The following is a 24,239-nucleotide window of genomic DNA, read 5'->3' on the forward strand; positions in this document are numbered from 1 at the left end:
TTATGGCGGTTTTGGCTTCTTTCATGCTGAGCGGCCTTGTGTCGATATAGGACTTATTTTACTGTTGCTATAGATACTTTTGTACCTGTTTCCTCCAGCACTTTTTGCACCGAAGTACGTTCATCTCTAGGAGACAGCACAGCAGTGGTATGACGGCTGCGTGGTCCCATGGTGTTTATACTTGCGTACTATTGTTTGTACAGGTGAACGTGGTACCTTAAGGCGTTCGGAAATTGCTCCCAAGGATGAACCAGACTTGTGGAGATCTCCACAATCTCCACATCTTGGCTGATTTCTTTTGCTTTTCCCATGATGTCAAGCAAAGAGGCACTGAGTTTGAAGGTAGGCCTTGAAACACATCCACAGGTATACCTCCAATTGACTCAAATTATGTCAATTAGCCTATCAGAAGCTTCTAAAGCCATGATGTAATTTTCTGGAATTTTCCACGCTGTTTAAAGGCACAGTCAACTTAGTGTATCTAAACTACTGACCCACTGAAATTGTGATACAGTGAAATATAAGTGAAATAATCTGTCTAACAATTGTTTGAAACATTACTTGTGTCATGCACAAAGTAGATGTCATAAACTACTTGCCAAAACTATAGTTTGTTAACAAGAAGTTTGTGGCGTGATTGAAAAACAAGTTCTAATGACGGCAACCTAAGTGTATGTAAAATTCCAACTTCAACTGTGAGTCCTCAGCTAAAGTGATTTTTGCAATTCGTTCCAGTCATTAGCAACACAGAACTGGAAGGAAAGTTGGCCAAAGTAGGAGTTGGCTTTGGGGATGATCAGTGAAATATACCTGCTGAGGTGCGTGCTACGGGTGGGTGTTGTTATGGTGACAAATGAGCTGAGATAAGGCGGGGCTTTACCTATCAAAGACTTATAGATGACCTGGAGCCAGTGGGTTTGGCGACGAATATGAAGCGAGGGCCAGCCAACGAGAGCATACAGATCGCAGTGGTGAGTAGTATATGGGGCTTTGGTGACAAAACGGATAGCACTGTGATGGACTACATGTTGGAGTGTTGGAGGCTATTTTGTAAATGACATCACCGAAGTCAAGGATCAGTAGGATAGTCAGTTTTACTAGGATATGTTTAGCAGCATGAGTGAAGGAGGCTTTGTTGCAAAATAGGAAGCCGATTCTAGATTTAATTTTGGATTGGAGATGCTTAATGTTCGTCTGGAAGGAGAGTTTACAGTCTAACCAGACACCTAGGTATTTGTAGTCCATATATTCAGAACCGTCCAGAGTAGTGATAATAGTCGGGCGGGCGGGTGCGGGCAGAAAACGGTTGAAAAGCATGCGTTAAGTTTTACTAGCGTTGAAGAGTAGTTGGAGGCCATGGAAGGAGTGTTGTATGGCATTGAAGCTCGTCTGGAGGTTAGTTAACACAGTGTCCAAAGAAGTGCCAGAAGTATACAGAATTGTGTCGTATGCGTAGAGGTGGATCAGAGAATCACCAGCAGCAAGAGCGACATCATTGATGTATACAGAGAGGAGAGTCGGCCCGAGAATTTAACCCTGTGGCACCCCCATAGAGACTGCCAGCGGTCCGGACAACAGACCCACCGATTTGACACAATGAACTCTGTCTGAGAAGTAGTTGGTGAACCAGGCAAGGCAGTCATTAGAGAACCCAAGGCTGTTGAGTCTGCCGATAAGAATGCGGTGATTGACAGTCGAAAGCGTTGGCCAGGTCGATGAAGACTGCTGCACAGTACTGTCTTTTATCAATGGTGGTTATGATATCGTTTAGGACCTTGATTGCATAGCGGAGAAGGTATGGTGGGATTCGAAATGGTCGGTTATCTGTTTTGTTAACTTGGCTTTCGAAGACTTTAGAAATGCAGGGAAGGATAGATATACAGTGGGGCACTTAAAAAGATGAGAGGCCTGTAATTTTCATCATAGGTACACTTCAACTATGACAGACAAAATGAGGAGAAAAATCCAGAAAATCACATTGTAGGATTTTTAATGAATTTATTTGCAAATTATGGTGGAAAATAAGTATTTGGTCACCTACAAACAAGCAAGATTTCTGGCTCTCACAGACCTGTAACTTATTTTTTAAGAGGCTCCTCTGTCCTCCACTCGTTACCTGTATTAATGGCACCTGTTTGAACTTATCAGTATAAAAAACACCTGTCCACAACCTCACAGTCACACTCCAAACTCCACTATGGCCAAGACCAAAGAGCTGTCAAAGGACACCAGAAACAAAATTGTAGACCTGCACCAGGCTGGGAAGACTGAATCTGCAATAGGTAAGCAGCTTGGTTTGAAGAAATCAACTGTGGGAGCAATTATTAGAAAATGGAAGACATACAAGACCACTGATAATCTCCCTCGATCTGGGGCTCCACGCAAGATCTCACCCCGTGGGGTCAAAATGATCACAAGAACGGTGAGCAAAAATCCCAGAACCACACGGGGGGACCTAGTGAATGACCTGCAGAGAGCTGGGACCAAAGTAACAAAGCCTACCATCAGTAACACACTACGCCGCCAGGGACTCAAATCCTGCAGTGCCAGTACATGTCCAGGTCCGTCTGAAGTTTGCTAGAGAGCATTTGGATGATCCAGAAGAAGATTGGGAGAATGTCATATGGACAGATGAAACCAAAATATAACTTTTTGGTAAAAACTCAACTCGTCGTGTTTGGAGGACAAAGAAAGCTGAGTTGCATCCAAAGAACACCATACCTACTGTGAAACATGGGGGTGGAAACATCACGCTTTGGGTCTGTTTTTCTGCAAAGGGACCAGGACGACTGATCCGTGTAAAGGAAAAAATGAATGGGACCATGTATCGTGAGATTTTGAGTGAAAACCTCCTTCCATCAGCAAGGGCATTGAAGCTGAAACGTGGCTGGGTCTTTCAACATGACAATGATCCCAAACACACCGCCCGGGCAACGAAGGAGTGGCTTCGTAAGAAGCATTTCAAGGTCCTGGAGTGACCTAGCCAGTCTCCAGATCTCAACCCCATAGAAAATCTTTGGAGGGAGTTGAAAGTCCGTGTTGCCCAGCAACAGCCCCAAAACATCAATGCTCTAGAGGAGATCTGCATGGAGGAATGGGCCAAAATACCAGCAACCTTGTGAAGACTTACAGAAGACATTTGACCTCTGTCATTGCCAACAAAGGGTATATAACAAAGTATTGAGAAACTTTTGTTATTGACCAAATACTTATTTTCCACCATAATTTGAAAATAAATTAATTAAAAATCCTACCGGCGCCGACAGAGATGGCCGCCTCGCTTGGCGTTCCTAGGAAACTATGCAGTTTTTAGTTTTTTTTACGTGTTATTTCTTACCCCAGGTCATCTTAGGTTTCATTACATACAGTCGAGAAGAACTACTGAATATAAGAGCAGCGTCAACTCACCATCAGTACGACCAAGAATATGACTTTCGCGAAGCGGATCCTGTGTTCTGCCTTTCACCCAGGACAATGGAATGGATCCCAGCCGGGGACCCAAAAAAACGACTTCGTAAAAGGGGGAAACAAAGCGGTCTTCTGGTCAGGCTCCGGAGACGGGCACATCGCGCGCCACTCCCTAGCATTCTACTCGCCAATGTCCAGTCTCTTGACAACAAGGTTGATAAAATCCGAGCAAGGGTGGCATTCCAGAGGGACATCAGAGACTGTAACATTATTTGCTTCACGGAAACATGGCTCACTGGAGAGACGCTATCGGAGTCGGTGCAGCCAGCTGGTTTCTCCACGCATCGCGCCGACAGAAACAAACATCTTTCTGGTAAGAAGAGGGGCGGGGGCGTATGCTTCATGGTTAACGAGACATGGTGTGGCCACAACAACATACAGGAACTCAAGTCATTCTGTTCACCTGATTTAGAATTCCTCACAATCAAATGTCGACTGCATTATCTACCAAGGGAATTCTCTTCGATTATAATCACAGCCGTATATATTCCCCCCCCAAGCAGACACATCGATGGCTCTGAACAAACTTTATTTGACTCTTTGCAAACTGGAATCCATATATCCTGTGGCTGCATTCATTGTAGCTGGGGATTTTAACAAGGCTAATCTGAAAACAAGACTCCCTAAATTGTATCAGCATATCGATTGCGCAACCAGGGCTGGAAAAACCTTGGATCATTGCTATTCTAACTTCCGCGACGCATATAAGGCCCTGCCCCGCTCTCCTTTCGGAACAGCTGACCACGACTCCATTTTGTTGATCCCTGCCTACAGACAGAAACTAAAACAAGAAGCTCCCGCGCTGAGGTCTGTTCAACGCTGGTCCGACCAATCTGATTCCTCACTCCAAGACTGCTTCCATCACGTGGACTGGGATATGTTTCGTATTGCATCAAACAACAACATTGACGAATACGCTGATTCGGTGAGCGAGTTCATTAGAACGTGTGTTGAAGATGTCATTCCCATAGCAACGATTAAAACATTCCCAAACCAGAAACCGTGGATTGATGGCAGCATTCGCGTGAAACTGAAAGCGCGAACCACTGTTTTTAATCAGGGCAAGGTGACCGGAAACATGACCGAATACAAACAGTGTAGCTATTCCCTCCGCAAGGCAATCAAACAAGCTAAGCGTCAGTATAGAGACAAAGTAGAATCTCAATTAAACGGCTCAGACACAAGAGGTATGTGGCAGGGTCTACAGTCAATCACGGATTACAAAAAGAAAACCAGCCCCGTCACGGACCAGGATGTCTTGCTCCCAGGCAGACTAAATAATTGTTTTGCCCGCTTTGAGGACAATACAGTGCCACTGACACGGCCTGCAACCAAAACATGCGGACTCTCCTTCACTGCAGCCGACGTGAGAAAAACATTTAAACATATTAACCGTCGCAAGGCTGCAGGCCCAGACGGCATCCCCAGCTGCGCCCTCAGAGCATGCGCAGACCAGCTGGCTGGTGTGTTTACGGACATATTCAATCAATCCCAACCCAGTCTGTTGTTCCCACATGCTTCAAGAGGGCCATTGTTCCTGTTCCCAAGAAAGCTAAGGTAACTGAGCTAAACGACTACAACTCCGTAGCACTCACTTCCGTCATCATGAAGTGCTTTGAGAGACTAGTCAAGGACCATATCACCTCCACCCTACCTGACACCCTAGACCCACTCCAATTTGCTTACCGCCCAAATAGGTCCACAGACGATGCAATCTCAACCACACTGCACACTGCCCTAACCCATCTGGACAAGAGGAATACCTATGTGAGAATGCTGTTCATCGACTACAGCTCGGCATTTAACACCATAGTGCCCTCCAAGCTCGTCATCAAGCTCGAGACCCTGGGTCTCGACCCCGCTCTGTGCAACTGGGTACTGGACTTCCTGACGGGCCGCCCCCAGGTGGTGAGGGTAGGCAACAACATCTCCACCCCGCTGATCCTCAACACTGGGGCCCCACAAGGGTGCGTTCTGAGCCCTCTCCTGTACTCCCTGTTCACCCACGACTGTGTGGCCATGCACGCCTCCAACTCAATCATCAAGTTTGCGGACGACACAACAGTGGTAGGCTTGATTACCAACAACGACGAGACGGCCTACAGGGAGGAGGTGAGGGCTCTCAGAGTGTGGTCTCAGGAAAATAACCTCACACTCAACGTCAACAAAACTAAGGAGATGATTGTGGACTTCAGGAAACAGCAGAGGGAACACCCCCCTATCCACATCGATGGAACAGTAGTGGAGAGGGTAGTAAGTTTTAAGTTCCTCGGCGTACACATCACAGACAAACTGAATTGGTCCACCTACACAGACAGCATCGGGAAGAAGGCGCAGCAGCGCCTCTTCAACCTCAGGAGGCTGAAGAAATTTGGCTTGTCACCAAAAGCACTCACAAACTTCTACAGATGCACAATCGAGAGCATCCTGTCGGGCTGTATTACCGCCTGGTACGGCAACTTCTCCGCCCACAACCGTAAGGCTCTCCAGAGGGTAGTGAGGTCTGCACAACGCATCACCGGGGGCAAACTACCAGCCCTCCAGGACACCTACACCACCCGATGTCACAGGAAGGCCATAAAGATCATCAAGGACAACAACCACCCGAGCCACTGCCTGTTCACCCCGCTATCATCCAGAAGGCGAGGTCAGTACAGGTGCATCAAAGCTGGGACCGAGAGACTGAAAAACAGCTTCTATCAAGGCCATCAGACTGTTAAACAGCCACCACTAACATTGAGTGGCTGCTGCCAACGCACTGACTCAACTCCAGCCACTTTAATAATGGGAATTGATGGGAAATGATGTAAAATATATCACTAGCCACTTTAAACAATGCTACCTAATATAATGTTTACATACGCTACATTATTCATCTCATATGTATACGTATATACTGTACTCTATATCATCTACTGCATTTTTATGAAATACATGTTTCACTAGCCACTTTAACTATGCCACTTTGTTTACATACTCATCTCATATGTATATACTGTACTCAATACCATCTACTGTATCTTGCCTATGCCGCTCTGTACCATCACTCATTCATATATCTTTATGTACATATTCTTTATCCCCTTACACTTGTGTCTATAAGGTAGTAGTTTTGGAATTGTTAGCTAGATTACTTGTTGGTTATTACTGCATTGTCGGAACTAGAAGCACAAGCATTTCGCTACACTCGCATTAACATCTGCTAACCACGTGTATGTGACAACTAACATTTGATTTGATTTGATTTACAACGTGATTTTCTGGATTTTTTTTTCCTCATTTTGTCTGTCATATACCTATGATGAAAATTACAGGCCTCTCTCATCTTTTTAAGTGGGAGAACTTGCACAATTAGTGGCTGACTAAATACTTTTTTGCCCTGCTGTAGGTCTAGAGTGTCTCCCCCTTTGAGAAGGGAGATGACCGTGGCAGCTTTCCAAATTTTAGGGATCTCAGACGATACGAAAGAGGTTGAAAAGGCTAGTAATAGGGGTTGCAACAATTGCAGAGGATCTTTTTAGAAAGAGAGGGTCCAGATTGTCTAGGGGGGGGGATTGTCTAGGGGGGGGGGGGGGGGGGGAGTTGCTGTTGCTGCGAGGGGTGCAGAGCTGTTGGCCGGGGTAGGGGGTAGCCAGGTGGAAAGCATGGCCAGCCGTAGAAAAATGCTTATTGAAATTCTCAATTATAGTAGATTTATTGGTGGTGACAGTGTTTCCTAGCCTCAGTGCTGTGGGCAGCGGGGAGGAGGTGCTCTTATTCTCCAGTGTCACAAAACTTTTTGGAATTTTTGCTACAGGATGCAAATTTGTTTGAAAAAGCTAGCCTTTGCTTTCTTAACTGCCTGTGTATATTGGTTCCTAACTTCCTTGAAAAGTTGCATATCGCGGGGGCATTCGATGCTAATGCATTACGCCACAGGTTGTTTTTGTGCTGGTCAAGGGCAATCAAGTCTGGAGTGAACCAAGGGCTATAGCTGTTCTTAATTCTACATTTTTTTGAATGGGCATTCCACTCTGATCTGTAGCCTGGTTTCATGGGGGAATCCCAGGCTTTTGCCCTCGATGAATCTGCTCACATGTCTCCCTCAGGATATGTGACCCGATTCAGGAAACTAGGCGTATGTTGCAAGTCACGACTTCACAGTAGAGCTGTTTAAACATTTATAAAAATCAGTTTTTTGTCAGAAATGCCTTCTCGAACATGTAAACTTTAATGTGCTTTTTTTATCAACGTTTTATGCCATCTGTAAATATGAATAAAATTGTTAAATTATGAGCCTAGTTGGTTTAACCACAGAAGGTCAGCAACCTTCCCGCTAGCCATGATTGGCTGAGATAATGAGTGGGCTGGACATGCCGAGAGATGAGTTTGGATTGGTCTGCCATATAGCAGGCGTCTGTCTATTGGAGCTGGTCAGTATTTCTAGGTAATGGTGTCAAACGTGGCTTTTTTATGTATCGTGTAGTAAATGTGCATAAGCCTAATGACAAGTTAAAGTGTACTATTAGCTAGTTAACATTAGCTGACTTGCTCTCCACTTTCTGCAGGACCAAGTTTTGAAAGTGGAATTTGAGTATGATAGCTAAGGAGATGGAGAAAACACCAGTCTAATTACGTTGTGCATGGCATCAGACAGGAGACCGTCCAACCATGATGTATCCTGGTAAAATAGTCTAGCTAGCTACATTTTCAGATATTACACATTTCTAATTTTGACAGTGGTTTCATTTCAAGTGTACTGGTAATGTTAGCTAGCTATGTGTATGATCTTATTCTTCGTATCTCAGACATATTTGCTTGACTAGTTATAGCCATAGAACCTGGTTGGTTAGCTACCTGCAGATTCATGCAGGGTAGTAATGTTATGAGTTGGGATTATGGTCCATTGTTTAGCTAGCTAGCTGCATGTCTTAACTTTTCATTTCAAGTGTACTGTTAGCTAGCTAACGTTATCTGGCTGGCTCTCTTACTGACGTTATGTTATGCGTTGGGATTCATTGTTTACCTATCTAGCTACATTTCTTACAAGACTCTCGTCTTAGTGTGCCAGAGCGCAGAATAACTGATTCAATTTTGAACGCTCAAAGCCGGTTGAGTAAACGTTGGCAACAAAGCGTAATTCAGTTGTTGCCAGCAGCACAGTTAGTCACCAACGCTATGGATAACATGAAAAAAGCCTAACCAGCTCTGCTAGGGCAAGTAAAATGGTCAGAGTGGGGTGTTCTCTCATTATGTGTCTGGAAGTAGCTAGCCAATGTTAGCCAGTTAGTTTGGGTGCTTGACGTCGGTGTGAAGTCACAGCTTTCGGAACAGCCCTACTTATTGGCCAGTGCGTCCAGTGTGCGCTCTGAATTTACAAACGAACAATCTGACAGCACAGTTGCAATCACCAAAGCTCTGGATAACATACTGTAACAGCCTAACCAGCTCTGCTACGGCTTCAGTGAGTTGTTCTCGCTCTCTCGCTCGTCTTGAAGTAGCTGGCAAGTTAGTTCAGAACAGTTGGATCAACCCTTAAAGAGAGTGTATTACATACCGTTTTGTAGCTCTGAGTCTCTACTTTTATCCAAAATAAAAAACAGAAATTCAAATGTTAAGGGGTTTAAGTATATCTGCAAGGGACTGCTCTCACGCGAGTGCATTTTTGTGTATTTTGAATGTACAACATTTGTGCATTTTGATATGTTTATTTTATAAGTCGAAGGCCTAGATTCAATCAGATCAAGCATTAACCGGCGATAGCCGACACTCACATAACTGATGTTTTGGTGGTGTCAGAGGTGGCAGCAGCTCTTGTGATCGTTGTCATCTGAAAATAATAATGCTCAATTTTAAAATCATTCAACAAAATAATGAGGATTTCTATCATCCTAATTGAGGTGTAGATTACATCTCAGTGTTTGAACTTGTAAACAATGTTGCGTGGGATATATCTTAATGCGACTCCATGCAGCCAATGGCGATGTCTGCTCTAGGTATGTCGGGAGTCATATGTGAATTTGACAGCTCTAACGCAGTTCCACCTCGGACACCGTCAAAACATTGGCTAACTTCCAGATATCCACACATATGCAGCCTTTGACTTGCCTACTGCTGAAATATTATAAATATGTATCTCAATGTATTTTCATATGACAAGGTTTGAAAAGGATTTGCCAGTAGATTGTCGACTTGATTCATGATGATGATGACTGTTAGCCTGCTAGATAAGATTTTTTAAAGTATGATGTCCTTGATCAGTCCAATCAGAGCTACTGTAGATATAATGTGATGTGACTTCATTTTATCTGTGGCCAATGACCTTGAGCCTTCTTGGATGGGCACTTCTAATGCAACTCTATGGCAGCACCTAAAGGGGCTTGAATTTTCCAGCTCTACCCTTAGATTTTGAAGTGACGTAGTGTCCCCATGAGTGACAGAACACTGAGCCATTCACGGCAAAGAATATTACCAACCCATATGCTACGCGGTTTCCGCTGGCTGCCCCACCACCACAGAAAGCACTGAGCTAGACTGAAACACCTGCATTTTGGAGCTAACTTACTCAAGAAAGCAAAAATAGTTTTGTATGTGGCTTTATTAACACAATGATTTATTTTGATATTGTTTGCTAACTGATATGTGACCAGTATGAATGCCAAAATAACATGTTTTTTTTGGGGGGGGGGGGGCAAAACAGGTGGGGATCTGCTCCACTTGCCCTGAATGACGGGCCGCCACTGCCTGTGGTTTATTATGGGCTAATAACCTAAACTGTTACCTTCATTTTTATAAAGTGTACCTTAATGTAAAAAAATATATAATTGAGTTATTTTTTTGTCCCGGTTTAGCTTGGGTTTGAAGGAAGAGTCTTGGCTTTCCGTGTCTGAGGTTGCAGATGTGTCCTGTAATTGTGATCTTGTCACCACGGCAACCAACAGTATCATACCCATCATGTCTTTGGTCAAAAATGTACCTTCATCCTCCCAACTCTGTGCCACATAACCGAGCACACACAGACACACACAGAAAAATGTGTACATAAATACTCTGACACACACATTGCCACACACGCATGCACAACAATGCACACACAACTCCCTGTCCAACATATATTTTCACTACCACTGACACACTCCGCTGAGTTCTTTGAGGTAATTAGCGCCAGCTATTAGTCATGGAGACTTTATGAATGGGGAGAGAGAGGAGGAAAGGGCAGGGAGTGCAGAAATAGAGTGGAGTGGACTGGATCCTCCTTTCCTCATCTCCTTTACTTAATGACTGTGGATCGGTGAAAAAGCTACATAGTCATCCACCATATTATTGTCATTACATTCTGTATCATTATCATATCAATATTACCACTGCAACTTTATTTATTTCACATCGTTCAAGAGTTTTCAGATTAGCCGTCATGAAGCAAAGAAACAAGACAAGAAGGAATCACTTTAAAATAATTTGGACACTTGTGGGAACATATTAAGACATGGGGTTCTACTGGACTCCTTTAGTACAGTCCTTGTCCTGGAGAGCAACATTGGTGTGCAAGCTTTTGTTCCAGCCCAGCAGTAAAATGCTTTACTCAATTGATCAACTAGTCTAGAAATCTCTTTATAAAGATGCAAGACACTAATAATAATGAAACCAAACTCAAGGACCTTAATTATAATAGAAACCCAAAAGAAACCCCTCCTGAATTCTTCATTTTTGGTACATCCCATGTTCCCTCAACTCTCGGGAACAGCACCTTTAGTGAGGAGCCATAGGCTTCCTGAATGACTGAACCAAATTCTGCCCCACAATGGCACCTTAGCTAGCGACCGCTGCCCTGTAACTGATTCCTTCTCCCGTTAAGCCAACATTCCCGACAGCTTGTCAAACAGTTGTCCCAAGGCTCAACCCTGATGCTCTGCTCCCCTTCCCCCCTGCTCTCTGCCCTGTGCCCAGCTAGCCTGTCAAATCTTCAGTGTGAGTTTATATTAGCAAGGAACGTAAGTTATGTTGAGGTGGTTGTATGTTATAGTGGTTAAGACTTTGGTCTGGTGACCCTAACATTGTAAATTCAAATCCCAGGTTGGATGTAATAATCAGAGGTGTATATTTCTTGTAAGCACTTCACTAGAATCAGATCTCCCAATCCAAGAAGTGATGTCACTTCTAAAAGAAGAAAACTGACCTTGAATCAGTGGTTAGGGTAAACTACCATCTACAAACTAAACAATGTTGTTGTGTCCCTTTAAAAGCTTTTATCTTAAATTGTCCTACTATGTGACTAGCTGTATCATTAGGGTGTGTAAATGTGGATAATTCACATCTGCCCCATGATCTCTTGCATTTAACAGCCATAATCTATTATATTACTGTACTACATACTCCGATAAGCAAACCACACGTGCACACAACCCATCTGTCTGGATTGTAAACTGTCATGGTCAAAACATATTGATACAATGTAGCTAAGATAGGGAGTTTTCTGTCCATAATAAAGTGTTGCTCTGCCTTAACAAAAGTATCAACAAGGCAGGTCCTACAGGCCCTAGTTTTGTCTCACCTGGACTACTGTTCAGTCGTGTGCTCAGGTGCCTCAAAGAGGGACTTGGGAAAATTACAATTGGCTCAGAACAGGGCAGCACGGCTGGCCCTTAAATGTACACGGAGAGCTAACAATAATATACGTGTCAATCTCTCCTGGCTCAAAGTGGAGGAGAGATTCACTTCATCACTATGTTTTTGTAAGAAGTGTTGACATGCTGAATGCACTGAGGTGTCTGTTTTTAAACTACTAGCAACAGCTCACCCATGCATACCCCACGGCTGGCATTACACATCTGGCTAAAAGACAACTGTAGCTCTGCTGGAGTCACTTATTGATAACTTTGACACCTTCTGGAAACAGAAGATACTCTAGAGGAATGAGTCCATCCAAATCATTTTGGTTCCTGGACTCTGTCCACACATTTCAAGGCTGCGTTAAAACAATGACTGGTAAATGATCCGAGACCAGCTCAGTTAATCCCTACCATTGTGACAATGAGTCGTCATAATGCTGCATCAAATGTACATGATCTTAGGGGCATTGGCAAACACAATGTAAGTAATTTAATGTTTGTACCCCTAAATGCACCAAATACAGCTGTTTATCCTACAGCTATTGTAAGCAGTAATCATGAGCCTATAAACCAGAGTTACACTGTTTGCACTGAGGCAGTGTGAAATAGTAGGGAGACCACTTAGTGCAGGGTGAGCTGCATAAAGTGTACCTCTGATAAGCTTCCCAGTAAAGCATTAAAAACAATTAAGCAACCCAGAAAAGTGCTAAAAATAGCCCATATTAACATATGTAGCCTAAAACGAGGTCCATGAAGTCAATAACTTGCTTGTAACAGATGACATTCATATTTTGACTATCTCTGAAACTCACTAAGACAATACTTTTGATACAGTGGTAGCAATACATGGTTATAACATCTACCAAAAAGACAGAAATGCCAACGGAGGAGGTGTTGCGGTCTATATTCAGAACCACTTCCCTGAAAAGCTAGAGACGATCTAATGTTGAAGTAATATGGCTACAGGTTCACCTGCCTCACCTGAAGCCCATTCTTGTGGGAAGCTGCTATAGACCACCAAGTGCTAACAGTCCATATCTGGATAATATGTGATATGAACAGAAGTATATTTTCTGGGTCATTTAACTATTGACTGACTATCATCAAGCTGCCCATTCAGGAAAAAACTTGAATGTGTAACCAGTGCCTGCAACCTGGATCAGGTTGTCAGTCAACCTACCAGGGTAGTTACAAACAGCACAATAATTAAATCATCAACATGTATTGATCACATCTTTACTAATGCTGCATATTTGCTTTCAAGCAGTATCCAAATCCAAAGTATGTATTGACCACAATATAATAGCCATATCTAGGAAAACCAAAGTTCCAAAGGCTGGGTCTAATATAGTGTATAAAATATCATACAATCCGTTTTAAAGTGATTCATATGTTGATGTAAAGAATACAGTTGAAGTCGGAAGTTTGCATACACTTAGGCTGGAGTCATTAAAACTTGTTTTTCAACCACTCCACAAATTTCTTGTTAACAAACTATAGTTTTGGAAAGTAATTTAGGACTTCTACTTTGTGCATGACACAAGTAATTTTTCCAACAATTGTTTGCAGACAGATTATTTCACTTATAATTCACTGTGTCACAATTCCAGTGGGTCAGAAGTTTAAGGCTAATTGACATCATTTGAGTCAATTGGAGGTACCTGTGGACGTATTTGAAGGCCTACCTTCAAACTCGGTGCCTCTTTGCTGGACATCCATGGGAAAATCAAAAGAAATCTGCCAAGACCTCAGAAAAAAAATTGTAGACCTCCACAAGTCAGGTTCATCCTTGTGAGCAATTTCCAAACGCCTGAAGGTACCACATTCATCTGTACAAACAATAGTACGCAAGTATAAACACCATGGGACCATGCAGCCGTCATACCACTCAGGAAGGAGATGCGTTCTGTCTCCTAGAGATGAACGTACTTTGGTAGGAAAAGTGCAAATCAATCCCAGAAAAACAGCAAAGGACCTTGTGAAGATGCTGGAGGAAACAGGTACAAAAGTATCTATATCCACAGTAAAATGAGTCCTATATCGACATAACCTGTAAGGCCGCTCAGCAAGGAAAAAAAAACGCCATAAAAAAGCCAGACTACGGTTTGCAACTGCACAAAGATCGTACTTTATGGAGAAATGTCCTCTGGTCTGATGAAATAAAAATAGAACTGTTTGGCCATAATGACCATCATTTTGTTTGGAGGAAAAAGCGGGATGCTTGCAAGCCGAAGAACACCATCCCAACATGTGAAGCACGGGGTGGCAGCAACATGTTGTGGGGGTGCTTTGCTGCAGGAGGGACTGGTGCATTTCACAAAATATATGCCATCATGAGGAAGGGCAATTATGTGGATATATTGAAGCAACATCTCAAGACATCAGTCAGGAAGTTAATGCTTGGTTGCAAATGGGTCTTCCAAATGGACAATGACCCCAAGCATACTTCCAAAGTTGTGGCAAAATGGCTTAAGGACAACAAAGTCAAGGTATTGGAGTGGCCATCACAAAGCCCTGACCTCAATCCTATAGAAAATGTATGGGCAGAACTTAAAAAGTGTGTGCGAGCAAGGAGGCCTACAAACCTGACTCAGTTACACCAGCTCTGTCAGGAGGAATGGGCCAAAATTCACCCAACTTATTGTGGGAAGCTTGTGGAAGGCTACCTGAAACGTTTGACTTAAGTTAAACAATTTAAAGGCAATGCTACCAAATACTAATTGAGTGTAAACTTCTGACCCACTGGGAATGTGATGAAAGAAATAAAAGCTGAGATAAATCATCCTCTCTACTATTATTCTATAGCTTTTACAATGATTTAAATGTTGGATTTGTGAAAAACTTCTGACTTCAACTGTACATACAGGTATCATATCTTCTCAATGTCATACCTGCACAGATACTGTATTTTCAAAATCTAATTGATAGACAAGGAAATAAGAAAATAAAATACAATTTATTTTCTTGAAACTATCTAGGCCTATAAATACACTGAGTTTACAAAACATTCGGAACACGTTTATATTGAGTTTCACCCCGTTTTGCCCTCAGAACAGCCTCAATTCGTCAGACCATGGACTACAAGATGTCGAAAGGACCATTCTTGATACACACAAAACTGTTGAGCATTAAAAAAAGCTGCAGCTTTGCAGTTTTTGAAAGGCACTGAAATCTTTTGTCTTGCCATTTTACCCTCTGAATGGCACACCTACACGATCCATGTCTCAATTGTCTCAAGGCTTAAAAATCATTTTTTGACCTGTCTCCTCCCCTATCTACACTGATTGAAATGGATTTAATATTTAAAATCATCAATAAGGAATTATAGCTTTCACCTAGATTCACCTGGTCAGTTTATGGCATGGAAAGAGCAGGTGTTCCTAATGTTTTGTATACTCAGTGTATAGCTCACTATGGGATGATCATAAATAAATAAATGGTCCCTCCTTAGAAAAAAGTCAATATATCAGGTTTCAGTTTGATAGGGTGTGTCAGAACACATGACTTGTATGTTTCCACAAGAATGAGGTGTGTCTGTCTGTAAACAATTCCACTATGCCTTGAGGTTGGGTTTTCCTAAAGCAATGACAATGATTTACCCAAGCATTAGGTAAGGGTGTTCACTCTGCAACAAGGCTAAACCCTTCTCAGTGTTAATGGAGAAGGTTGCTGAAATTGTTCATTAGTGAAGCCTTGATACAAAGTTGCCCATAGCTTTCATTACGCTGGGAAACAGACTGGATAAGTAATTCATTTTTTACTTCTCCTTAGATTCTAAAATCTTGACATTATTGACAAAACATTTGTGCCCCTAGTGCCCACAGCAATTCTCCCTGGACAATGGCTTTGCACTGTAAATCATTAACACGACTCTTATTGACAAAGGACCTTTCACTGTTTACATTATTACATCATTCCTTGCCAGTTCGGCCAAACACTTTGGTATGTGTGTTGGAACTCAGTGGCTGCATGTCCCCTCATTAGATTAGCTGTTTTAAATTGAGAATTTTTTGGGACATGTAAAGAATATATATCATACTTTCACCTTTCATCAGTCAATGTGTTTTTCCTCTTACCTCAACCTAGATTAACCGGTTTGGCACCCTTTTTTATTTACATTCACAGGTGTGTGAAGACTGAAAACAAAACTCCTTTTTCTCCTCATTTGTATCTTTGGGACTCTTTTGGAATTACAGCTTTTTTTTGGAAGTGTTAAACTGACATAAACTTCATGTCATGATGAAGTCCACAAAGGATTTATTGGAGTTTCTGGACCTGAGTCATCTGTCCACAGATGAGGAATTGGCAATCCGACAGGTGCTTCAGCGAGATGACAACCTCAGGAAGCAAGAGACTGGACGCATACGGTAATTAATTTTTGGCCTTGGTAGCAATAAATGTCTTGATATTGTTGGTTCGAATACATGCTGAGAGTGAACATTCCCTATTTCATGATAGTTAATGTTGTGCTCGGGCACTGATGTTCGGTGATTAGGCCTGGCTCACAGTCGGCATTCCAAAGGTGTTTGATGGGGTTGAAGTCAGGGCTCTGTGCAGGCCAGTCAAGTTCTTCCACATCTACTGTATCTCGACAAACCATTTCTGTATGGACCTCGCTTTGTGCACGGGGGCATTGTCATGCTGAAGCAGGAAAGGGCCTTCGCTAAACTGTTTCCACAAAGTTGGAAGCACAGAATCGTCATTGTATGCTGTAGCTATAAGATTTCCCTTCACTGGAACTAAGGGGCCTAGCACGAACTATGAAAAACAGCCCCAGACCAGGTAGTGTTCTCCTGGCATCCTCCAAACCCAGATTAGTCGGTCGGACTTCCAGATGGTTAAGCGCAATTCATCACTCGAGAGAGCGCGTTTCCAGTGCTCCAGAGTCCAATGGCGGTAAGCTTTAGATCACTCCAGCTGACTCTTGGCATTGCGCATGGGGATCTTAGGCTGCTCTGCCATGGAAACCCATGTCATGAAGCTCCCGACGAACAGTTCTGGTGATGATGTTGCATCCTGAGGAAGTATGCATTCAAATATAAATACAGCATTGGCCTAGGCTACATAGCAGAGTTGGGGTCAATTCCATTTCAATTCCAGTCATTTGAGGAAGTACAAATGAATTTCCCATTCCAATTCTCTTCAGTGAGTGTTGCAACCGAGGACAGACAATTTTTACGCGTTATGCACTTCAGCACTTGACCGTTCTATTCTGTGAGCTTGTGTGTCCAACCACTTCGTGGCTGAGCCGTTGTTGCTCCTAGACGTTTCCACTTCACAATAACAGCATTTACAGTTGACCAGGGCAGCTCTAGCAGGGCAGATATTTGACGTACTGACTTGTTGGAAAGATGGCATCCTATGATGCCACGCTGAAAGTCACTGAGCTCTTCAGTATGAGACATTCCACTGCCAATGTTTGTCTATGGAAATTGCATGGCTGTGTGTTCGATTTTATACACCTGTCAGCTACGGGTGTGGCTGAAATAGCCGAATCGGGAAGCATTCAGACCCATTTACTTTTCCCACATTTTGTTACCTTACAGCCTTATTCTAAAATGTATTAAACAGTTTTTCCCCCATCTCAATCTACACACAATACCCCGTCATGACAAAGCAAAATATATATAAATTTTTTTTTTTGCAAATGTATTAAAAATATAAAAACTGATATCACATTTACATAAGTATTCAGACCCTTTACTCAGTACTTGTTGAAGCAGATTTGGCAGAAATTACAGCCTAGAGAATTATTGGGTATGACTCTACAAGCTTGGCCCACCTGTATTTGGGGAGTTTCTCCCATTTTTCTCTGCAGATCCTCTCAAGCTCTTTCAGGTCTCTCCAGGGTTCAAGTCTGGGCTCTGGCTGGGCTATTCAAGGCAATTCAGAGACTTGTCCCAAAACACCTCTGTTGTCTTGGCTGTGTGCTTAGGGTGTTTATCCAGTTGGAAGGTGAACCTTCGCTACCGGTCTGGGGGTCCTGGGTGCTCTGGAACAGGTTTTCATCAAGGATCTCTCTGAACTTTGCTCCGTTCATCTTTCCCTTAATCCTGACTAGTCTCCCAGTCCCTGCCGATGGAAAAACATCCCCACAGCATGATGCTGCCACCACCATGCTTCATTGTAGGGATGGTACCAGGTCCTCCAGACGTCACGCTTGGCATTCAGACCAAAGGGTCCAATCTTGATTTTCATGGTCTTAGAGTCCTTTAGGTGCATTTTGGCAAACTAGAAGCAGGCTGTCTTGTGACTTTTACTGTGGAGTGGCTTTCCATCTGGCCTCTACCATAAATGCCTGATTGGTGCTGTATTGCAGAGATGTTTGTCCTTCTGGAAGGTTCTCTCATCTCCACAGAGGAACTTTGGAGCTCTGTCAGAGTGACCATCGGGTTCTTGTTCACGTCCCTGACCAAGGCCCTTTTCCCCCCGATTGCTCAGTTTGGCCTGGCGGCCAGCTCTAGCAAGAGTCTTGATGGTTCCAATCTTCTTCCATTTAAGAATAATGGTGGCCAATGTGTGCTTGTGGACCTTCAATGCTGCAGAATTGTTTTGGTACCCTTCCCAAAATCTGTGCCTCGACACAATCCTGACTCGGAGCTCTAAGGACAATTCCTTCGACCTCATGGCTTGGTTTTTGTGCAAACATGCACTGTCAACTGTGGGACCTTACAGTTGAAGTCGGAAGTTTACATACACTTATATAGGAGTCATTAAAACTCGTTTCAACTACTCCACAAATTTCTTGTTAACAAGCTATAGTTTTGGCCATCTACTTTGTGCATGACACAATTCATTTTTCCAACAATTGTTTACAGACAGATTGTTTCATTTATAATTCACTGTATCACAATTCCAGTGGGTCAGAAGTTTACATACACTAAATTGACTGTGCCTTTAAACAGCTTGGACAATTCCAGAAAATGATGTCATGGCTTTAGATGCTTCTGATGGGCTAATTGACATCATTTTAGTTAATTGGAGGTGTACCTGTGGATGTATTTCAAGGCCTACCTTCAAACTCAGTGCCTCTTTGCTTGACATCATGGGAAAATCAAAAGAAATCAGCCAGGACCTCAGATGAAAGATTGTAGACCTCCAAGTCTGGTTCATCCTTGGGAGCAATTTCCAAACGCCTTAAGGTACCACTTTCATCTGTACAAACAATAGTACGCAAGTATAAACACCATGGGACCATGCAGCCATCATACCGCTCAGGAAGGAGACGCGTGCTGTCTCCTAGAGATGAACGTACTTTTGTGCGAGAAGTGCAAATCAATCTCAGAACCACAGCAAACGACCTTGTGAAGATGCTGGAGGAAACAAAAGTATCTATATCCACAGTAAAACGAGTCCTATATCGACATACCCTGAGAGTCTGCTCAGCCTGGAAGAAGCCACTGCTCCAAAACCACCATTAAAAAAAGCCAGACTACGGTTTGCAACTGCACATGGGGACAAAGATCGTACTTTTTGGAAAAATAGATAGATTGATAGTAGATTGATGAGAATTATATAGATTCTTAATCCATTTTAGAATAAAGTTGTAACGTAAAACAAAATGTGGGGAAGGTCAAGGGGTTTGAATAATTTCCAAATGCACTGTATAGTGTATCTCAATGCAGTTAAATACATATTTTGAATTATACTTAACAAAAATAAAAACGCAAGATGTAGTGTTGGTCCCATGTTTCATCAGCTGAAATAAGGTGCAGATCTGTTCCATACCCACATTTGTTTACCTCCCTCTTACTGAGCATTTATCCTTTGCCAAGATAATCATCCACCTGACAGGTGTGGCATATCAAGAAGCTGATTAAACAGCACGATCATTACACAGGTGCACCTTGTGCTGAGGACAATAAGAGGCCAGTTTTGTCACATAACACAATGCCACAGAAGTCTCAAGTTTTGAGTGAGCATGCAAATAGAAATGCTGACTGCAGGAATGTCAACCAGAGTTGATGCCAGATAATGTAGTTATTTTCTCTACCTTAAGCCTCCAACGTCGTTTTAGATAATTTGGCAGAACGTCTAACAGGCCTCACAACCGTAGACCAAGTGTAACCACACCAGCCCAGGACTTCCACATCCAGTTTCTTCACCTGCGGGATCATCTGAGACCAGCCACCCGGACAGCTGATGAAACTGAGGAGTATTTCTAATAATAATAAAGCCCTTTTGTGGTGGAAAAACTAATTCTGATTGGCTGAGCCTGGCTTCCCAGTGGATGGGCCTATGCCCTCCCAGGCCCACCCATTGCTGTGCCCATGCCCAGTCATGGGAAAACCGTAGATTAGGACCTAAAGAATTTATTTCAATTGACTGATTTCCTTATATGAACTGTAACTCAGTAAAATAGTTCAAATTGTTGGATGTTGTGTTTATATTTTTGTTCAGTATAGATTACTTGAAATTAGTACTGTTCATCTGTTATATTTATCCCTTCAGCCCAAATTTAAGAGCTGATTTGAACATATAAAACATCTACATATTTGACAAGATTTACATTGCAGTAGATTCATGTTAATAGAGACCAACATTTTTGTTGGAATATTTACTAAAATAATCAGGCTTTTCATTTACTACTTTTCTATCTGCTTTATTCTCTATTGGTGGCAGTCGTCTGCAAATCTCCATTCCTGACCCTAAAAAGCTCAAAGTTATGACCGGGGAGTGGTTTGAAGAGCTCCGGACTCGTCGCTATGGACGACAGTCAGACGTGACAGAAGTTCTCAGGTCTTCAATGAGGAGAAAGAAGCCAACAGGTATAGATTTTGTACCGATTACCTTTAATCAGTTAAATAATTACACTCTCAATCAATGAAAGAATAATTCATATTTTCCATATTCTGACTTTAACTCCTTTGTCAGTCATCTCCCACTGTCACTCCTCAGAGAGAAGGATAAAGACTAGTTATATTATTCATACAGAGGGATGGGCTGACCGAAGATAAAATAATCTGAGTGATCATTGTCTGCTTCTTAGCCTTTAGGACTAGCACTTTCAGCGATGTCGGACAAACAGAAAACAAAGAAGGAGAAAAGGAGAATAAGGACCCTCAAACCAAGGCTTCTGAGATGTAAGTTTATTCTAAGAGTCGCCTACAATATCTAGATTTCTGGTCACACAGGGAATACAAACATACACATTGCAGAGGCTTAAGCATTGAACAGTGAATTGCTATCTCCTAATAGAAGAGAAATGTGTTACAAGAGCAAACTTCTGGCAATAAATGCTTCAGAAGACTTCTGTGCTGGTATTACATAATTATACTTCATGGCTATGCCAGAGAATAACTGTTACTGCAAGGTGTTTTCAAATCAAATTATAGTTGTCACATGCCCCGAATACAACAGGTGAAATCCTTACTTACATGCCCTTAACCAACAGCAGTTTTAAGAAAATATTTATTAAACAAACTAAAGTAAAAAGTAACTAAATAAAATAACAAAAAGGCTATATACAGGGGGTACCGAGTAAATGTGCGGGGGTACAGGCTAGTCGAGGTAATTTGTACATGTAGGTAGGGGTAAAGGGACTGTTTATAGATAATAGCGAGTAGCAGCATTGTAAAAACAAGAGAGGGGGGGTGTCAACGCAAATAGCTCAGATGGCCATTAGATTTATTTTACTCAATGATTTGTTTTAGATTAGAAAGCAAGCAATTACTGTATTGGTGCACGCAATTCTATTACTGTATCTATGCATGCAACTCACTAAATAAATCACTTGGCTTTTCAACAATTGCATGAAGCTTTGAAAACTGATATTGAAGAAATACCTATTTGTCATTCAAACATTTTAATTTAGCCAAATATACACTTTTTTTTTTAAAGAGTTCTACAACTTTCATTCTTGTACTGACATTTGAAGTACTGCATATGCACATGAAGTACTTATATTCTTAATGTTTGAGTACAACTCCTTACAATCTCTCTTTTCCACACATAGCCAGACACCAGACACAAGTTTCCTCAGCCTATCTTTTCGTGAAAAGGTATTTTTTTTTATTGCATTATTATTTGAGACACAACTTTCTTTCACTTTAATCAGAGTTGATACATAATAACACAATTGTGATCCTCAGGCTAACCAGGAACTTAGCAATGAGGAAAGCACTGTGGATACTGGTGAGTATGAAATATTTAGCAGCTGTGGAAGGATCCACCGAACCTTATCCCGACAGGCCAACCGTAAACTAAACTTGAACTTTTCATTTGTTACAGACAACACCACTGTTGATGTTCCTGAATGGAAACATCCACTCTACAGGTCTCATGAGGGGCCTGCTAGTGAGGAAAAATGTACCAACCCATTTACATCTCAAAATCAAGAGATGCCATACTCTAGCACAACTGACACTGTCCACCAATCACCAGACAGGAAACCTGGACAAGAAAACAAGACAGAATCTGCTTATATTGCCAATGTCGTTCTTGAGTCGCAGCTCGGTCCTATCAACGTATCTAGTCCCGGCCCTCAAACCAAACCAACAACCAAATCCCTGGACACTATTGTGAATCTGAAGTCTAGCAGAAAGCTGGTGTTTCCCCCTGAGATAAAGGATGATCCAGAGAAGAACAGCTCTGTAATGTATGTAGACCCCTATGTATGGACACAACCAGAGTTCAAAAGTAGCGTCATAGAGGCCGAGCCAAAAGACACAGAGATGGCCATAGGAACAACTAAAACAATAGTGATATTGCCTAGGGTTGACACACATAATAGGTCAGAGGATAGCACCATCGGTTTTGATGTTGAGCATTCAGGGCATGAGTCTCTCACTACTCCGTCTTTTGAGATCTCGCCACAGAGCAGCCACATAAGGCCAAAGCCAAAAGAGGTCAATTTTACCCATGGAAAGACAAATACCGCAGGGACTCCACCTAGTGGCACTATGACCCAATCAGAAGATAAGTTCAACAACAGGAGACCTGATGATGTAGTTTCAGAACGTGAGGGGCCTCGTAGCATGCAATCTTCAGAGGTCAAGTATGAGAAGGAGCAATTTCAGCTTGAATATGAAGATATGCTGGGGCTGGAATATGTTAGGCTAAACCAAGATGTTTCAACAGAGAGCCAAGAACTTCAAACAGACCAAAACCACAGTGAAATGCTATCATTTGAGGATACATACTCTCTCCAGAGAAATGACCCTTTGCCTACCATTGAGTCATTCAAATGTGTAGAGAAACCCCAGTACTTGCTCCAAGAGGGACCACAGGCCATACTCACCATAGACAAACATGTTCCTGTTGATGAATCATCTATCTTCAAAGAGGCCAGACCCAAGAAGGACCTAGTTTGTTCAGAGGAATCGCTACCATTTGCTGTTCATGTTCAAGATGAAGTCATTATTTCTAGCAATCTCCATACATCAAAGGAGGACACTGGTGAGGACAAAGAGAAGGAAGTGTCAAAGTTTAGAAATGATTCTCTCTCACAGACTGCAATTGTTGGTGGCATGAAACATGTAACAAAGATGAACCATAGCGTTTCTCCAGGAGATTTTGATGAAGAAAATAAACAAGAACAGATGGATGTAAAGAAGTCTACTGAATCTCTAAGTAAAGCAGTGGATGGGCAGACATTTGTTACTTTAGATGGAGAGGAGGTAGATATATTTAAGGAAAGGAATACTTTGGAGCTGTCTTCAAATGTAGACTTTCAAAAAGTGAATCAGAAGACTGGAAAATGTCTCATTCCCACAATAGTGGTCAATTCCTCTGAATCCCGAGTGACAGATGACACTGAAGGTAAGATGTCTCTCTGTTTTGCAGTTTAAACATTGGTATGTAATTTTTCAGTTTCACATGCCACAACATGTTGCGATGCTTTTGTTAGCCGAACTATCATGATAAAATTAAATCCTGATCTCGTGATTTCAAATATTTTGCCTTCATAACTGTGTTTGTGCTTGCTATTGAAGGTCAACTCTTAAGTGACTACATTGTTAAAAAGGAGGCTCAGAATGAAAGTACTTTACAGTGTTTCCTCGTTTGCAACACATGACATTTGAGGAGTGTCATGACACACCTTTGACTTATAAAAAAAAATATATATATACAGTCCCGGTCAAAAGTATGGACACACCTACTCATTCAAGGATTTTCCTTTATTTTCTTCAGTGGTTCCTCAATTAAAAGTTTTGAGATTATGCCGTGGGAATTTGTGGTTTA

At 42.2% G+C, this 24,239-nt stretch overlaps 1 protein-coding gene across 1 annotated transcript in view; it reads left to right on the forward strand.

The window, feature by feature from the left end:
* Window positions 1–15,964: 15,964 nt before the first annotated feature.
* The window catches only part of LOC139383446 (synaptotagmin-like protein 2), a 51,621-nt gene continuing 43,346 nt past the window's right edge, over window positions 15,965–24,239 (forward strand). The window contains exons 1-6 of the mRNA XM_071127993.1: window positions 15,965–16,423; window positions 20,679–20,824; window positions 21,046–21,139; window positions 22,012–22,057; window positions 22,148–22,190; window positions 22,287–23,816. Of these exons, the coding sequence (XP_070984094.1) occupies window positions 16,293–16,423; window positions 20,679–20,824; window positions 21,046–21,139; window positions 22,012–22,057; window positions 22,148–22,190; window positions 22,287–23,816 (1,990 nt within the window). The 5' untranslated portion in view covers window positions 15,965–16,292. The remainder of the gene's footprint in view (window positions 16,424–20,678; window positions 20,825–21,045; window positions 21,140–22,011; window positions 22,058–22,147; window positions 22,191–22,286; window positions 23,817–24,239) is intronic.

Source organism: Oncorhynchus clarkii, chromosome 25 (assembly GCF_045791955.1).
Source record: "Oncorhynchus clarkii lewisi isolate Uvic-CL-2024 chromosome 25, UVic_Ocla_1.0, whole genome shotgun sequence".
Lineage (NCBI taxonomy): Eukaryota > Metazoa > Chordata > Actinopteri > Salmoniformes > Salmonidae > Oncorhynchus > Oncorhynchus clarkii.